This window comes from Leopardus geoffroyi, chromosome C3, assembly GCF_018350155.1.
Source record: "Leopardus geoffroyi isolate Oge1 chromosome C3, O.geoffroyi_Oge1_pat1.0, whole genome shotgun sequence".
NCBI classification, from domain to species: domain Eukaryota; kingdom Metazoa; phylum Chordata; class Mammalia; order Carnivora; family Felidae; genus Leopardus; species Leopardus geoffroyi.
Genome location: NC_059338.1, coordinates 141,326,052 through 141,345,004, shown reverse-complemented (window position 1 = coordinate 141,345,004; position 18,953 = coordinate 141,326,052). Strand labels below are relative to the sequence as shown.

The window sequence follows — 18,953 nt, the reverse complement described above, 5'->3', positions numbered from 1 at the left end:
ATCAAATGTGATGAAAACATAGGTTTTATTTATTCAAACTATTTCTTGATTTAAACAAAAAAATAACTGAACGGGATGGAAGACAAGTTCTAGGAGAATTAACTCTAAACGGTGAGTTGTTGTAGGTGCACACGCACACGATTTGTACCCTTATTTGCCACAGAAACACAAAAAAGGAAGGACGCTGGCCGACTGGAACTGTGAGCTTTAGTACCAGTACCATTTTGAATATTGGGTATGAATACTTGACATTCTTGTGTCTGTATCTCGAGATGTAGGCCTGTCGGGATTGGTCTACAGAAACACGGCCTCTTATCTTCAAGCTTTACGCGAGTGACAAAACACTGTTTTCACCATTTTTATCTCTGTTTTCTCTACATGAGTTCTAAGTGAGGGTCCCGTTCTTAGACAAGATTATTACCCTTTTGTGCTCTGTCCTCTGTAAGCAAATGGTTGGGGAAGAGGTGAGCTTGGACCAGAGATGACAGCCCCATCCTCTTTCCATGTATTGTTGCCATACTTGGTAGAGCTAGACAAACATCTGAAAGGGTTGTACTTGTTTGTATAAACTACACTCCATTTAACTTGAGAATCTGTCACCCGGACTGCACTAAAAATTCCGAAAGCAGATGATATGCTATAGCTCGCCCCCTTATCTAAAACTCCACACACAGGAAGGGCCGCATATGTTATGTTTGAATGGTATCGAATACATTATTCCTTTTATCTGATGCAGAGGCTTTGAGAACCAGATATTCCCATACTGCAACTAATCATAAATCAATAGGCAACTCATTATTCTGGTGTTACAAGGAATTGTATACTTATGTTAACATAAATCCTATTCACTGACCAGAATAGGATGAAATTAATAGATGATAAGTTAATTGCAAGATGTTCTCTCTTCCTTTTTTTCACTCATTCTTTCTCTTTTCTTCCCTCGTCTCTTTTTCCCTTTCTCCCTTTCTCTCTCCTCTTGAGAGCATGAGCCTCATCAAATCATGTGAGGCAGAATTAAATCCAGGCTTCTGTTCCCTCAGTGATCATCCCTGCTGAGAAAAGTAATTGTCTAATTTACTTTCCAGCTAACATTTAGGAAAATAAATTGAATAGTAAGCGCCTGCAAATATTAAGTCTACTACAGCAAAGCTAAACGTGTTTGTTAGTATCTTCCTTGCACCTAATGTTTTCAAAACACATTTTTTTTCACTTTTCCTTGATTCCCTCATTGAGAAATATGGGTTCATTTTCCTCAATGCACAATGACACACACACACCGTTCAGCTAAGCCTTGATTCATGTAGGAATTATTAGAAGTCATTTAGGAAAATATATCACCAGAATTCCCATCTCAGACCATGTTTTGGAAACCCTCAGTTTTAGAAGAGGAGAAAATAGGTTCCTCTGGATAGAACACGATTCAATTTGTACATTTCTTATTGTCCTGTTATCATCACCTCCATGAAATCAGTGGGACCAAAAAGGTTATCCCTGTAATTCATGCAGGTACCAATACTGCCTCCTATTGGGATGTGCTTCACAAAGCTTCTTCACACATCATTTTGCATAATTCTTGCAACAACCCTCTCATGGAGGAGCAGGAAATTACCCCTTACTGAACTCCAGACTCCTATGAGTGTGGTCGCATATTTGGTGTGTGGCACAGCCGAGATGTCAAGCCTTGAAGTACAAGTCCTTTGGTCCCTTTACTAAAATAGAGTTCTTCCCCTGTCCAGAGACAAAAATGCACCAGAGGAGCAATGGATGGAGCACGTGTTCCTCTCCACCTCGGCCAGGGCATCCTTACCAGATAAGGGGCAAAGTGTAGTCAGTAACTGTGAAAGCCATGCCATGGTTATTTTGATAATTAACATTGAAAGAAGCTTCCAAGGGGTGAAGACATAAAGAAGCATGCTCAGCTACACTGTTTCTGCATCTGTGAATAGAACATAGATATTTGGTAGCCATTTGCTTAGCTACCATTAGCCATTAGCCATTTGCAAAAGCATTTTGTGGTTTAAGGAGGACTTTAAAAACTTCCCAAGAAAAAAACTAAACACTTGATGACATTGAGTGTGAAGAGATTTTGAGATAGAACTGGCCAAAAAGCTTTAACTACAAATATTAAGAGACTTCTTGCTGCAGTAGGAAAGTTAGAATAGGAATATACACTGTGACTTCAGAATGATTAAGAGGCTTCTCACTGCTCTTCCTAAGAACTGGTGTCACTGGCAACCCTATCCTATCTTTACATGGTTATTTGATCACATGTAGCAGGGTTTTTTTTTTTCCTTATGGGAGTCTAGGATCTAGGTTCTAAGTTCTAGAATCTCCACTGAAATTTCAAAGCACAAAAGAATCACTTCTTGAAGCTTAAGTGTCTTCTCATTGATAAAAGGCTTACGATCTCCACTATTTTGCGTCCCATTTGTAGTATGCTCTTGCTAAATTGTAAAGCCTCGGGTAACAATATTGGGTGCTCAGCTCCTAAAAACAATAGGACCTGAAAATGAGTCACTACTTGTAATCTCTAAGTGCTCATAGTATAATAATAAAAACCCTTAGATAAACCATGACTATGTCCTAATCAATATAGATATTAATATAAATATATTATCCTTTTGGGGGGGAGGTTTCTATTGGTTAGTAATATAGTTCTTTACATTCCATTGGCAATTTGTAGTTCATATAGTGCTTTCACATATATTATCACATTTGTGCTTTTAATTGTCAATTGAAAACTGATACAATCCATAACTGACTTCTGTTCTCATTTCTACAATTTACTGAAAGTAGCTGAATTGTTCATGACCATTTTGGTTTGCTTAGAAACCTTGTTAGAAGATTCATGGAAACTTACCACAACAGATTATAAACTCTAATAAAAACTTTAAAAAAACAAACTTCTTGTTTGGAGCAATTTTAGATTTACACAATTTTTATGAAGAGAGCATAGTTTCCCCTGTGCCCTGCCTTCAGTTACCCCTATTATTAACATCTTACATTAGTATAGTGTATTTATTATGTCTAATAAACTGATACAACACATTTTTATTTACTAAGTCCATAATTTATTCAGATTTCCTTAGTTTCTACCTGGTATCTTTTTTCTGTCGCAGGATCCCATCCAAGATACCACATTACATTCAGTCTTCATGTCTTCTTAGGCTCCTCTTGGTTGTGGCAGTTTCTCAGACTTTCCTTGCCTTTTAATGAACTTGACAATTTTGAGGCATGCTGGTCAAGCATTTTGTAGAATGTCCCTCAATTGGAATTTGTCTAATGTTTTCCTCTTGATTTACTTGGAATTATGGCTTTTTTGGAAGAAGATCAGAGGGGTAAAGTACCTTTTTCATCACCATATCAAAGGATAATACTATCAACATGAGTTGTCTCTGTGCCACAGATGTGAGCAATAATAAATGATTACGTTCTTCAGCCACTGAGTTTGGGGACCTAGTCACCTGGCCAAGGTAGGGCTTGGAGGTTTCTCCAGCTTATACTTACTCTTGTTTCCCTTTCCGTACTGTACTCTTTGGAAGGAAGTCACCACACTCAGCCCACACTTAGGGAGTGGGGATTTATGCCTCACCTCCTTGAGGGCAGAGTATCTGCATAAAGTATTTGGTCTGAGAGGTATTTTTAAATTATAAAAACCTGGGAGGATTTCACAAGTCAACAGTGTTGTAAGGAGGAATGAGGAAAAAGATGAGGAACTCCATAGGAGGAAGGCAAGAAGTAAGGAATTCAAGATGATCATCACAACTAAGGCATGAGGTGAGGTTGTATGCCTCACTGGGGGTTAAACGTTATGACCTGAAACATAATCCATTCAACTTTTTCCTGCTCATCCAGTTCCTCTGTTAAAGTGAAGCATTTGAACATTGGGGAACTATAATGAAGTCCAGAATCCCTTCACTTTTCTCCTGAGATCATCCCATGGATATAATACTTCATGCATTGACAATGCCTATCCTTCAGTAAGGTTCTGGTGTTGAAAATGCATGAAATGGTTTCCCCATTTCCAGAGTTCGATACCTTTTCTTGAGAGTGGATTCAAGTGGATATGTGATGAGAAGAGGTGTTATCTCTCAAATTATACTGTGGCATTTGACTTAGTTAACTACTGATATTGGACAGCGGTTGCTGTATAACAAACCATCCCCAAACTCAGTGGCTGAAGAAAGTAATCATTTATTATTGCTCACATTTGTAGGACAGCTAGAGTTTATCTAGCCTGGGTTCAGCTGGGTAGTTCTGGTTCTCATGAAGATCTGTTAGTTGGCTGGGGAGTCACTGATCTGTGTTCCTCACCCTTTTCTTCAATTCAGCATGCTAGCTGTAGCATGCTTTAATCATAGCAACGTCAAAAGGCAAAGGAAGAAGTAGTAATATTTGCAATCTATCATACCCTTATTTCTCGACACACTCTTTTTTTTTTTTTTTTTTTTTTTTTTTTGTAACTCAGGACTATCTCCATCCTCTTATCTTTTATTTCCTTAATTCTTCTTCCTTCAACTCAGTACTGTAAATAGGCTCTACCTAAGGTTTTGCCTTTTAGTCCTAACCTTCTCCATGTGTGTGCTCTTCTTAAGAAGGCTTATCCAGGGTCAGATTTTCTAATTTCCTAGTGGTAGTTTCCAGTTTACTCTTAGGCACTTCCGTAGTTTCATAATCTTTAGTCCCATGCTCCCCTTAAAGCAATGATTCTCCCGAATACAAAGCTGTATGGTTTTTTTTTTGTTTTTTTTTTTTTTAATTTTTTTTTTTTTCAACGTTTATTTATTTTTGGGACAGAGAGAGACAGAGCATGAACGGGGGAGGAGCAGAGAGAGAGGGAGACACAGAATCGGAAACAGGCTCCAGGCTCTGAGCCATCAGCCCAGAGCCCGACGCGGGGCTCGAACTCACAGACCGCGAGATCGTGACCTGGCTGAAGTCGGACGCTCAACCGACTGCGCCACCCAGGCGCCCCTGTATGGTTTTTTTAAGATTTTATTTTTAACTACTCTCTACACCCAACATGGGGCTCAAACTCACGACCCCAAGATCAAGAGGCACGTGCTCTATTGACTGAACCAACCACATGTCCCTAAAGCTGTATGTCTGAAAAGGACTTTGGTCTTCATTTAATGTTTGATGTGGATGCAAAAACAAAAAGTCCTGATGAAAACCTATCCTACATTAATAGGAATCTGACAGCTCTTAACGTTAAAAGAGAACACATCTGAAAGAAAACAATAATGATGAGGGGAGTATTAAACACCATTTCCTATGAGAAACGGTTAAAGTTACTAATATTTTTTTTAATCTAGAGATTACATGGGGCATCATGATCATCATGTTTGCAGAGTTGAAGGTATGCAATATGGAAGACCTGAGGTGTTTTCTTTTGTAGCAGAACTACACCCAATAGGTAGATTTGGGGAAGAAAAATTTTAGCTTGATGTAAGAAAGAAATTTTTAGTAAAAGAACTGTATGGAAACAGAATGGGCTATATGTATATCTTCATTTTTCAATTATTGTCACCCATCTTTCCTGAAATGTCTCGCTTCCCTTTCTCTTGATCATCACAATCCTATCCATCCTTTAAGATTAATCCCAAGCCTTTATCTCTCCACAAACTCTTCCCTGACGACTCAAATTTTATTGATCCTTTTAACTCATGTCCATAATTTCCTAGCCCATCCCAGCTAAATTAAGTGCTCTTTGAAAATAGAAATACAACATATAACTTTATAATCTTAAGTATGAAATACAATGTTGAGCTTCTAATAGACATTCAGTAAATTCTCACTGATTTACTGTTAGAAATCTTTCTGATTTCTCATCCGGAATCATTAGGCTTGGGTTAGAATTTGAACCAGGTTGAAATGCCCAAGAGTCTGATCATTTCATACTTCTTTCACAAAAGGAGATCCCTTCTGATTTTAAGAGTAGCCTGAAATACGGAATTTTGCCATCACTTGCCATCCAAGCTTACATTTTCCTACTTATCAAAAAAGACACTGAATTCACAGGTTCTCTAAGATTTTTGATTTATAGCTCAGATAATTTGTTGGAAGAATTAGCAGAAGGAAATTGCCATCAACTTCCTCATGTCTGAAAATCATCTCCCACAAAAATCATCTGGTGAATGGGAATATATGGCGTGGAGGAACACATACAACACTGGAGAACGTCGCTCTCGTTGGCATTCCGGTCTGCCTGTTGTCATAGTTACCGATGTACTCCAAGCGGTTTCCCTTCTGAATCATACTCTGCAAACCCTCAATGAAAATAAGCTATTCTTCCTGCTTTATTTGTCTCTAACCAAGAACTGAAGCTAGAAAATAGCCTCAATTGCATGGGTGTTTTAATACTTTCAGCAAGATTTTAAGCATACAAAAACAATGAGGAATTTAATCAAAATAAGTGCCTCTGATTGCAGTTTTTACCTTATTTGTTCAGCGATGATTCACTGAGGAGCTAGGTGTCGAGGACCCAACTAAGATTATGGCCCAGTCCTCGCCCTAGAAGCTGACAGAGCTCTGTGAGGGAGAGAGACGGGTAAGGGATGCATTTCGGGGAAATGCAATCAGTTTTGTGCCAGAAACAGAGTATGGAAACCAATGGAAACGCTAAAGAGAAATAACTTTAAAGTTCGGGGTGCTGATGCAGTTGTATCAGAGGGAGGCTCCCATCCTGTGACTCTTGCCGCGTTGTTCCTGTGAAGTTTAGCAAACGTATTTTTGGTCACTTTGGATACAGGACACCTGCATCACCCCGCAGGTTGGGCTTATGGAGCAGCGGCATGAGGCGACCAGCCCTCTGCTCACAACATGCTATCGCCTGCTGATACTTACACACAGACTCCCCTTTGTGCTTTGGCTCCAGGAACTCCTTCACAGACATCCTCCGTGCCATCCTGCTGTCCCTGGAAGTCCTTATCGAAGATCCAGAGCTGCAGATAAATGGCTTCATTTTAATCATAGACTGGAGTAATTTTTCCTTCAAACAAGCCTCCAAACTGACACCTTCAATCCTCAAACTGGCTATCGAAGGGCTGCAGGTATGTTCACCCAACGTACAGTACGGGACTGTGTGACAGTGTACTTGTTTCTTATTCCAACCCAAGTAATATTTGTCCTTTGGAATAGGAAAGGAAAACTTAGATGCAGTTCACCTGTGACTCCTCCATATTTTCACTCCAGCCTGAGTTAGACTTTTTTTTTAAAGTCAGTCTTCGTTTTCATTAACAACTCTAAAGTACTGTTACCACAGGCACAAATTACCTACCGTAGCAATTATGAATAAAGCTCAGAGATGTTTAGCCTCATCCATCTGAGAGTTCACAAAAATTAAAACTAGAAAACATCTGCTCTATGAGCATGCCCTATGTAGAGGTGGCATGGGGGCCTTCCACTCTTTCTAGAAACAGTGTTGCACTATGGAAATGCACCCCATGGACCCTCATTTCCCAGAATGCACTGTGCTTGAGTGTCTGTACTAAAGTAAACCACGTCAGTACAGACAAAGGAAGCAGACAAAACTCTACTTACTGTTTGTGTGACCAGTTGTCAGGACTTTGGGGAAGGGGGTTTTGTGCTGCACGGAGGTCGGGATAGTCAGTCTTGGGGTTCCTTCTACTTTTAAAAGCCAGTGATTCTGTGAAAAGTAACAAACTCAAAGGGCACTGCTGGGTAGCTTTCTGGTGACAACACTATTACAGTACAAAGTAAAGGCACAGTTCGGGAAGGTTCAGAATCAGCACAGATAAAACCCATGTCCCTTCTTAATTTTGAAGGAAGAATGACTCAATGCGGTGACCCTCCCCAAAGATGGCAGTGACATGAAGCTATGTAGAAAAATAAATATTTGCTAATTCTCAGATCAGCAGCCATTACCCGTGGTCTTCAAAGTGCAAAAGTAGGAAACCCATTTCCACCACTCATCATCATCTAGTGTGATGGGTGGTTGATGGGTCTGTTTCTTGAACTGTGGCTTATTCGTTATCGGGCCTCCTACAGATCTCTAGCACCTGGTAGGCCTCTGATAAACAGGTTTGTTGAATGGATCTTATTTTATTGAAATGGTTTCCTATTTCAAGGGTAGGAGAAATAGAACGGGCATTTCAGAAGAGGAGGAGCAAATACACCCTCTTCCACTAATGCCACGTTATCCTGGGGGGCTGTATCATGCAGTGTACTGGGGACACGTTTTGGAAGTTGCTTTCGCATTTCTAGACTACAGGCGGTGTCCTGCCTTGCCTTAACCAACCCGATCACGGATTGGTCTGCCCTATACAATCGATCACTTTCTCTCAGCTTTAACTCCTTTTCTCCAGACTCCTCTTATCCAAATCACTGAACCTCTGATCTCTCTCTCCTTACAGCTTTTATCAAAAAGAGTTTGAAAGGAAGCTGCAAAGTTTATTTCATGCTCTATAATTATGCTGACCATATTTCCAGGGTTTTCTGTGGTAGTACAAGCTTCATTTAATTTTATCCATTTTAAAAAAGATAATCCAATACATGTGTAAATAGCTGTGATTCTAGCGCTATGTATTTATAAGATTTTTTTTTTTCATAAATCAGGAAAGAAATGTCCTTTATCCAACCTCGTATTCCAGTTTTTCTTTCTTAAAACGTGTGAACTATATAATATGTCGCTTGCCAACTCCACTGGGCTGATGTGGGTCTTACTGAGTTAATGCATGTGATGTGTTTTAAAAGGCAAGGCTACACATAAGCTTGTAAGATGTTTTCGTGAGAAATAGTAGGTGAACTTTTGTGGGCAAGGTGAGTCCCATCTGGGCCTTTACTTGTACCAGGGCCTGGGATGAATTTCACAACATCCTTCCTATAGCTCTGGTTAAGGAGTAACTTCTACTGAGAGAAGGGAGATGCATGAGGTCAAGGTCAGAGTGGAGTAAAAGTACTTCCTCCCATCATCTCACAGAACAATGACCTGAATCCCTTTACTCCTCTCCCTTTATGTAAAGCAAGGTAAACTCCTTTGATGGTGGGTAAGTATCAGGCCAGTCTGGAGTCAGCCAATCTGGATTGGAATGCAGATTTTTCTGGGAATTCTGCCTGCCCAGGCCCTGAATCCCTGGGAACGCTTAGGAAGGTGCAGTCTCTCCTGCTAGGAGAAGGAAGCCAATGGTCCCAGGGGAAGCTAAGCGTGGGTGTAGCTCCTCCATTTTGGATAGAGGCTCCCTGGACCATCTAGCTGTTGTCTGGGCCACTGTGAAAACTCCCTCAGGGCCACTGCAGATAGGTGCTGCTTTTGTTCCACAGAGGGCAGTCAGATATGGCCATTCACTGGCAACTTCTCACTCCAGGCGATTATCTCTGAGGCTCATTCCAGGCTTTTCTCTGAGGGGACATTCAGACACCACGGTCACCCCTCTACTGGCTCTCTCAGTGATCTTTCTTCATTGCAGGGATTGTTTTTATCCACAATGTAGCCATTAGCTCTTTTGACATTTCAAAAAAGTCAGAACTTGTACTGAGCAGATTTCATGCCTTTGGTATTATGCTAAGTGAAATAAGTCAGTCAGAGAAAGACAGATATCATATGATTTCACTCGTATGTGGAATTTGAGGAACTTAACAGAAGACCATGGGGGAAGGGAAAGAAAAGTAAGATGCAAACAGAGAGGGATGCAAACCATAAGAGACTCACAAATACAAAGAACAAACTGAGGGATAATGGGGTGGGGAAAATGGGTGATGGGCACCGACAAGGGCACTTGTTGGGATGAGCACTGGGTGTTGTATGTAAGTGAGGAATCATGGGAATCTATTCCTGAAGCCAAGACTACACTGTATGTTAGCTAACTTGACCAAAAACAAAGGAAAGCATTCATACCCGTGTGGTCACACTTGTTGTAAAAGGAGGATCTCATACAGGTCTCCATTCGCCAGCCACGAAGATTCGAGATTAATTCTACAATACTGCTGACATGGGCAAAGACATAGACTGTTGTGGAGAAAGGGAACTCGAGGTAAGGCCAGTCAGCGAAAGAAGAGAAGCCCCTGTTCTTCTTCCTGTGCACCCTCTGAGAGGCCTGAAGAGGTTAGAGTATCTGCTAGACGTGCGGGAAATTGCAGGGGACGGAGATCCTGTGTTCCAGTGAGGAGACCTTTCTCTCTCTGCCGTTCTGCCTTTGTAGGGTAGATGTGAGACAGCAGCCTTGTCAGAAGGAATCATCAGACCACTTTTGTGCTAGGCCATCTGGTTTAGGGTTTTAGCTATTTATAGGAACTGTCTCAGATTACCTGCTGCTCAAACCCTAGATAATTTGGGGCCCTGGGGCATTACCACACATAGGTAATACAACACCTACCACAGGGAGGAGGGGGTGGGGGCTCACTGCTCAGGCAGTGAGAATTTAGAATCGTTTTTGGTCATCCCACACCTTGTGTAACACACTAGTTCCCAAACCCTGAGTTTTAGCCCTATCACCTCCATTCTTAGTTCTCTGTAAAGACAGTTGTTCAGCGCAACCTTCAGTTACTAATTGTTGTGCATTGAGTTCCTTGAGGAGCAGACTCTGCCAGAGATTAGCATGAGGTTCATCAGGGAGTGCTCTTGGGATCAACTCCTGTAGAAGGGAAGCTATGGAAGAATGTTTGCCAGCAGAAGTCAAGCTAGGATTCTGGCATTTCCCGTGAAAGCCTCGGGTGTTGTGACTGAGGTGACCCTTCAGATTTCTCCCTGACTGGGGCCAAGGGGTTGGACTTTGATATTCCCACACTGTTCAGTCATTGGGTACAGGCTGCTCTGGGAAATGGTTGTGAGTTTGGGTGAAGTGACTCTCTTCAGCCGAAGCCCCAGAGAGCACTGTTATCTGCCAGCTTTCTGCTAGCAACATCCCCGAACAACTGGGGAATAACTCCGCAGTCCTGAATGAGGCCTGGCAGTATATCAGAATTTCTACCATAATACGAAGCAAAAGATATTTGGAATATTCTGTAATGTAATGTCAAGGAGCTTCCTTTATTTGGAATCTGGGTGTTGAACCGCTTTTTTTTCTTGGTTACATATAGTCCTCAATTCTACCCAAAGTGGAAGAAATACCCAGTAATACTGAGGTGATGGGCACTGGGCAGGGAAATCAGTGGCCTACCAGTTGTATTTCTGTGCCTCCAAAGGCAATTATATATATTCAACTGATCCTTGATAAAGGAGAAAAGGCAGCACAATGAAACTGAGATAGTCTTTTCAACAAATTGTGCTAGAACGGGACATGTCAGGTGCAAAAAACTGAATCTAGGTAGAGATGTTACACTCTTCACAAAAACTAACTCAGGATGAATCACAGACCTAAGTGTAAAATTGAAAGCTATATAAATCTAATAAGATAACATAGGAGAAAACCTTTGTGACCTTGGTTATGGCAATGACTTTTTAGATAAACCACCAAAGGCACAATCCATGAAAGAAATAATTGATAAGCTGGACTTCATTAAAATTAAAGACTTCTGCTCTGCAAAAGACCGTGTCAAGAGGATAAGAAGAAAAGTCAAACTGGGAGAAAATATTTGCAAAGATACACGTGATAAAGAACTGTTATCCAAAATATACAAAGAACACTTCAAACTCAACGATAAGAAAGTGAACAATCCAATTAAAAAATTGGCCAGAGACCTGAATAAACACGTCACCAAAGAAAACATATAGATGGCAAATAAAATAAAAAAGAATGCTCCACATCACATTCATCAGAGAAATGCAAATTAAAACAGCAATGAGATACCACTGTCCACCTAAGTAGAAAGGCTAATATCTGGAACACCAATAACACTAAAGCCTTTCTTTTCTTTTCTTTTTTTTTTAATTTTTTTTTTTCAACGTTTATTTATTTTTGGGACAGAGAGAGACAGAGCATGAACGGGGGAGGGGCAGAGAGAGAGGGAGACACAGAATCGGAAACTGGCTCCAGGCTCTGAGCCATCAGCCCAGAGCCTGACGCGGGGCTCGAACTCCCGGACCGCGAGATCGTGACCTGGCTGAAGTCGGACGTTAACCGACTGCACCACCCAGGCGCCCCAACACTAAAGCCTTTCAAGGATGTGGAGCCACAGAAACTCTCATTCAATCCTGGTAGGAGCGCAAAATGGTGCAGCCACTTTGGAAGACAGTTTGGTCGCTTCTTACAAAATTAGACATATTCTTACCATCCGATTCAGTAATCAAGCTCCTTGGTATTTACCAAAGGAATCAAAATTTATATGTATACAGATGTTTTCAGCAATTTTATTCATAATTGCCCAAATTTGGAAGCCACCAAGATATTCAGTAGGTGAATGGATAAATAAACTGTGATACAAAACAATGAAATATTATTTAGTGCTAAAAAGAATTGAGCTATCAAACCATGAAAAGACATGGAGGAAACTTAAATGCATACTATGAGGTGGAAAAAGTCAATCTGGAAAGGCTACGTACTGCATGATTCCAACTATATGACATTCTAGAAAAGGCAAAGCTATAGAGACAGTAAAAAGATCAGTTGTACCCAGGAGTTGTGGGTGGGGGTGGGGGGTGGGGCCGGATGAACAGGCTGGGCACAAAGGCTGTGTGATGCTATAATGATGGATACTTGTCATACATCTGTCCAAATTCATAGAACAGGCAATACCAAGACTGAACTGTAATGTAAACTATGGACTTTGGATTATAATGATACGTCATTGTAGGTTCATCAATTGTAATAAATGCACCACTCTGGGGGGGGTGGCGGGTGCTAATAGTGGGGGAAGCTACATATGTGTGTGAGCAGGGGATATATGGGATTTCCCATATCTGTGCCTTTCCTTCAATTTTGCTATGAACTTAAAACTGCTCTAAAAAGTAAAACCTTAATGAAAAAGAAAGGTAATTATATTGCCTCTAACAACAATTATCCAAAGAATTGTCTGTGCATAGAACTTTGGTTATGTGCTTCATAGGCTGAATTAGTGAGTTATAATAATAATTCTATAGAAGACTGCTCTTTAAGGGATCATCAGATTTCTAGATCAAAAGTTACGCTGTATCAGCCAGTCATGAAATTCTAATAGTGTATGTATTATACATTCCTCCTTTCACAGCAATGCTTTGAGGAAATGTCATTGTTTAGAATGTTAAGTTGTCCCAGTTACATAAATATTCTATGAATATTGGTTCAAAGAACTTCAGTTAAAATACTAATTTTGAGAATGCCTGGAAGTCATTTTCTCTCACTCAGTTGTTTGATCTCTTAAATGCGGTCAATAATGTCTAAAAGAGCCATGTATCTGTTCATTACAACTTGTTTAAATTTTAATCAAACTTAAAGTAATATTTATGCCACCATTTTAATACAGCTCAGTGTTACTCTCAATTCTGCTGGGGAATTCTGGCAGAATGAGCAACATGCTGAAATCCTGTTCTTGAGTTTTGTGATGTCTCCAAAATCAATTTTTGGAATTATTTCTTGTAAATCATTGTGGCCCAGCCATTACAATCAACACACGGCATTTATCAATGTTCAGCCAACCCAGATACTTATAAAGAGCTTACTGGGCTGAAGTGTTTTACTTGGGAAGAGCTGTAGCCTTGTGTCCCGCAGGCTATTTACAAAATGTTTGATTCCCTTAAAGACCCAGGCATTTGTTAAGGGTTTAAAGAAGCTTACTTTTCATTCACTGGAGGAGAGCCAGGCATCATTCATTCTTTCTTCTCTTTTCCCCTCATTTCTGGGCTTAGGTCGTTTTCCTCTGGCCAATCAGACACTTTTTCTATTCATTCACTCTTCATTCAAGGCTTACTGTGTGACTGTTTTGTTGTGGTTAAGGATGGCGTTATAATATTTATATGATAAATACTCTAAATATTTGACTTATACTGTTATAAATATTTGATTTACACTGACTTTGCCCCAGGCACTTTTCATATACCATTTAATTTCTACCATAAACCTATGAGGTAATACTGTTATGACACCACATTTTACAGGTGACAAAACTAAAATCTAGAGAGATCAATGGCTTGCCTGAGGTCTTTAAATGGCAGAACCACGATCCAAGCCTGAATAGTTGGACTCTGCTCTCACCTACATCAAAGCGTGGTTGTACCGCAGCAGCTGCAACACCTGGGAACATTTTTGAACGTTCAGAATGTTCAAATGTTTTCGATAGAGTTATCTCCCTTCCTCCACCTCCCTCCTCAAACTCCCAAAGCTTTGAGCCAGTGTACTGCAAAAGGAGGTCCGCTGCTTTTCAAACTCTTAGCCCAAAAGTGAGAATGCATTTGGAGCAATGCTCAGAGGCTCGGCCAGCTGCAAATCATCTCTCTCCTGGGTGTCCCTTTTTGTTACACTGCTTCCCACCTTTGTCCAGTCTCTCTACCCGCTTCCCACATCCTACTTTTTCACCCCTTTTCTAAAACATATGACACGCTCACTTGCCTTTAGAGTATCCCAAGTGCCCTATTCGCCTAAAAGACTTGAACAGTAAAAAGTCTGTCCAGTCAATGAGCAACCTGAAAGTTCTCTGGGGCAAATGAATGGATAGTGTGGTTAGAAATTTGGAAAGGCAGGTTGGGCAAGTGCACTTCAAGTTAGCAGTAGATTCACACCGTATCAAGCATCAATGACGCAGACATGCAGATACAGTGACTCCCGGTGTATTCATTCCACATAGAATGTGGGTCAGGTACTCTCTAACTAAACAGGATTTACAGCAGAGAACTGAGCTGGCCAGGCTTACTGAAGCTTACTTGCTAGGGCTTTATTATGCAAACTGTAGTCCACAAATCGGCAATATCAGCATCACCAGGAGCTGGTTAAAAATGCAGAAACTCAGGCCACTGAATCAGAATCTGCATTTCAAGTTCTTTAATGTGTAAGTGGTCTGCATGCACATTAAAGTTGGAGAAACACTACTGTAACAGATGGCATTACAGTATAATAGGATCTCTGCGTCAAGTGCGTCAGACTTCCCTGGGGGGCTCGGTACAAACCCCATCGACTGTATCTCATCCCCAGTGTTTCTGAGTCCATAGATCTGGAGCAGAGTTCACGAATTGACCTTTCAAAAACATTCCCAGGGATGCTGTTGCTGGTACAATCACACTTTGATGTAGGTGGGCATTGACTCTAACTATTTGGGCTTCAGTCCTGGTTCTGCCACCTAAAGACCTCAGGCATGTCATTGATCATTCTAGATTTTAATTTCATCATCTGCAAAATGTGGTGTCATAACAGTACTACCTCAAAGGTTTATGGTAAAAAGTGGATTGTACATGAAAGGTGCCTGGGACTAAGCGTCACAGACAGTGCTCGTTGAATGATAGAGTGTTATGGAAAGAATGAAGAGACCAGCCCTTACCCATGGGCTCCTGTGCCTCTAACGTATGGATTTAAATGAGTATGCTCTCCATTGTCCCAGGTCTGCCAGTGTGGATCCCGGAAAATGCGATCTCATCAACCTGTTCCCTGGCCCTGAACAGGGAGCTCCCTCTCCTCGTTCGCCTTAGTTAATGACTTAGGTCCAGATTGTTGTCACCTGTCCAGGCTGTGGTACTTGAGATGCTGTATCTTTCTCTTCATGTGGTGTGATCCTTTTCATTATCACCAGTCAACTGTGCACGCTTTTGCAGTTGGGTGATTAATGGGATCAAAATCACCTCTTTCATCTGGCAGGACTCTTTAGCGATAGCATTTATGGTGTCTTTTATTGATCCTTGCAGTTGTCATGTATTAAAGAATATTAGATAGAAACAGATTGAAGGAAAAGGATATTTCTACTTTGCCAAGAGGTTTCTTAATTTATGTTTCCTGAACACTCCTGGTATATTTGAAGAACACTTTCCCTCCAAACTATTTTTTACCTTCTCAGCCACAAAGCTGTAATTCTGAATTTGCAATAGTGCAATATGTTACTATGGAAATATTAGAAGAATAAAATATCTCCTTTAATGCACTACCTTGTTAAGTATCAATTAAACTCAGGAAGATAATTAGAGCTAATGAGACTCTGGTGATCCTGATGGCAAACAGCATGGCCTATTTAAAACAGTTCCAATTAAATAGGCGTATCTCTAGCATATTTTTGATAAATAGTTTTTCTGGACTTTCATGCATTATAGATCTAGCCAATGCTCTGATTCACCCATTTAAGAAACAGGTACTAAGTCTTTACTTTGTGCCAGTCACAAAAGTAAACAGATGCAGTCCCTGGTCTCAAGGTGTCATGGGTCACAGCAGAGGCAGACCCATGAACAAATGATGAAACAATGAGCACGCGCAGAAAGGGGATATGCACCAAGTTCATAAAATCCCACCCCAGGCCAGAGGTGTTAGAAATGGTATCCTGGGAGGGGCACACATCAGCTGATTCTTAGCAGCTGAGTGCAGAATAGCCAAGAGAAGGCAGGGTGGGAGAATTTCAGGCGTGGGGGATAATACAGGTAAAGACATACAGGCAAATATACTCAATAGGAGAGGGAAATGGAATTAATTTTGTATTCCTGGAGTGCACCAAGGACCAGGCAAGGAGCTTGTGTGCCCTGCAGACATTGAGGGCCACTGAATATATTGAAGCAGAATGGCCACACAAATTTATATTCACGTGGGATCAATTTGGTGGGTATGAGCAGGGAAGATTCAAAGGCAGGAGAATAATTAAAAGACGAGTGCAGTAATTCAAATAAGAAATAATAAGACTAAGTAGGGGTGGTGGAAGGGATTTGATAACTACACAGGAAGTAAACTAAGGCAGCGTTTGGTGGTTAGATGCTTGAGAATGGGACGTGGTGGAGGAGTCAAGGCAAAAGCTGAGGTGTGCAGCCAGGGTGAAGGATGGCCTGTGGTGCCAACCAATGAGATCATGCAGACAGGAATGGCAGGTGTGGGGAGATAATGAGCATTATTGGAATGTTGGACATGGTGAGTTTAGGATCCCAGGAAATATTTGAAAGGTTTATTTGAAGTCTGAGCTGAGGGGAAAGGTCTAGGGCGGATCTATAGAGTTGGTGGTGTCTGAAATCATGGGAAAGGAAAAGATCATTCAGAGAAAAACTAGAGTGATGAACAATGACCGAGAAAAGAACCCAAGTGATGAGCAATGTAAATGAACAAGTTGGACGAAGAGGAGTCCGCCAAAGAGAAAGGGGAGGTGGAGATGGGGAAGTGTGAGAAGAATCCTGAGCTCATCTCCCGACAGGAACTAAGGGACTGGGGCTTCAAGGAGGGAAACCATTTGAGGGTAATGGTGGGAGGAGCATCTAGAGAGCCCTGGTTTGAGGGCGAGGACGGTGGAAAAATCTCTATCAAGAAACTCTATCAAGAAACACGTCCCGGAGACCACAGCAGGTGGTGGAGAGAGGAAACTGGAGGAGAGGGAGCAAGAAGACGGTAGTGGAAGAAGTTTTGCATCTTACTCTTCCATTGGACAGGACTTTCAGCAGCAGAATATATTAAGGGCCTTCACACAGCCATGGCAGATCAGTCTTGACAAAAGATTGACCCTTGTGAATTGTTTAGTTCCAGGTTAATATTTCTCAATGCACCAATGTAGAGATCTCTGCCTTCATTATTATGAAACGAGTAGTGACATGGCTATCCAGGGACTCTGCTGAATATATTATATATTTGCAAAAATAGGGGCTACCTCTGAGTTTCTAGTCCTGTCAGTGTCCTAGGGGACATAGTGGCACAGAGTTAATCAGTATTCAGCTGTCTTGAAGTCCAGTTGTTGAAAGAACCTGTGTGGAAAACCTTGCCCTGTCATCCACATTCTCTGGTGATTAAACTGTAGGCATTAAAATAACACTACATTTCCAAAAAAAAAATCAATCAGAGCCCCTTTGTTTCCTGAAATGAAACAGCAACTCAAATCTGGCTCAAACAAAAGAAAAATGCAGGCGTGGGACACGTACAGAACAGGAAAGTTCCTGGCTACTCTATCTTCCATATTTGGCTAGTACTGGAGGCAAAGTTGCAACAATGCTCTAAGAGCTCAGTCTTTCCTTCTCTGACTGTCTCTTAGTTACACTTTTCTCTGTACTGACCTTATTCGCAGACAGGCTTTCTCCTGAGAGTGACAAGGAAGTCTTCAACAGTTCCAGATACAGGTGACCTCTTGTGTCTGCACTCTTGGCAGGAGTGAGGGGGTTGGCCAGACCAGTTTATGAGCCCTCTCAGGATGCTACACGTGAACTGCATAGACTCAGAATGTTGGAGGAGTGGCACCCAAAAGATGCTGAGAAATGACAAAAGTTTTGCTTAGAAATTTAAGGTCGAAGATTAGAAGTTTTATTCAAATTCTTTACTTGCTATACAACATAGCTACTAGGAGTTTGTTTCTGTTTGGCAACTAATTCCATGGATAACCTTGGGAAAATGGTTTAACATCTGTACACCTAAGGTTCTTTATCAGCAAAAAAACAATAGGATTGGACTAGAGTAGTGGTTCTTACACTTTATCACCCACAAAAATCACCGGAGGGCTTATTAAGGCTCTGATTACAGAGTCTTGACCTTGGAGTGTCTGATTCAGTAGGTTGGCGGGAGTGGGTGAGTGAGAAAGCATTTCTTTTTTTTTTTTTTTATTTTTTTTTTTAACGTTTATTTATTTTTGAGACAGAGAGAGACAGAGCATGAACCGGGGAGGGTCAGAGAGAGGGAGACACAGAATCCGAAACAGGCTCCAGGCTCTGAGCTGTCAGCACAGAGCCCGACGCGGGGCTCGAACTCACGGACCGCGAGATCGTGACCTGAGCCGAAGTCGGCCGCTTAACCGACTGAGCCACCCAGGCGCCCCAAGAAAGCATTTCCAACAAGTTCTCAGGTCATCTTGATTTGCTAGTCCAGGAATTACACTTGACAACACTAGACTAGATAATTCCTTACAACCCTTTTTATCACCTAATGCTACAAACCTATAATTTTACCTCCATGGAATAGCTTTAAAGCTGATGTTAGGGAAGAGAAATAGGC

At 41.2% G+C, this 18,953-nt stretch overlaps 1 protein-coding gene across 1 annotated transcript in view; it reads left to right on the top strand.

Moving 5' to 3' along the window:
* The window catches only part of CLVS1 (clavesin 1), a 175,534-nt gene that overhangs the window by 78,851 nt on the left and 77,730 nt on the right, over window positions 1–18,953 (top strand). The window contains exon 3 of the mRNA XM_045455142.1: window positions 6,878–7,052. Coding sequence (XP_045311098.1) covers window positions 6,878–7,052 — 175 coding nt within the window. The remainder of the gene's footprint in view (window positions 1–6,877; window positions 7,053–18,953) is intronic.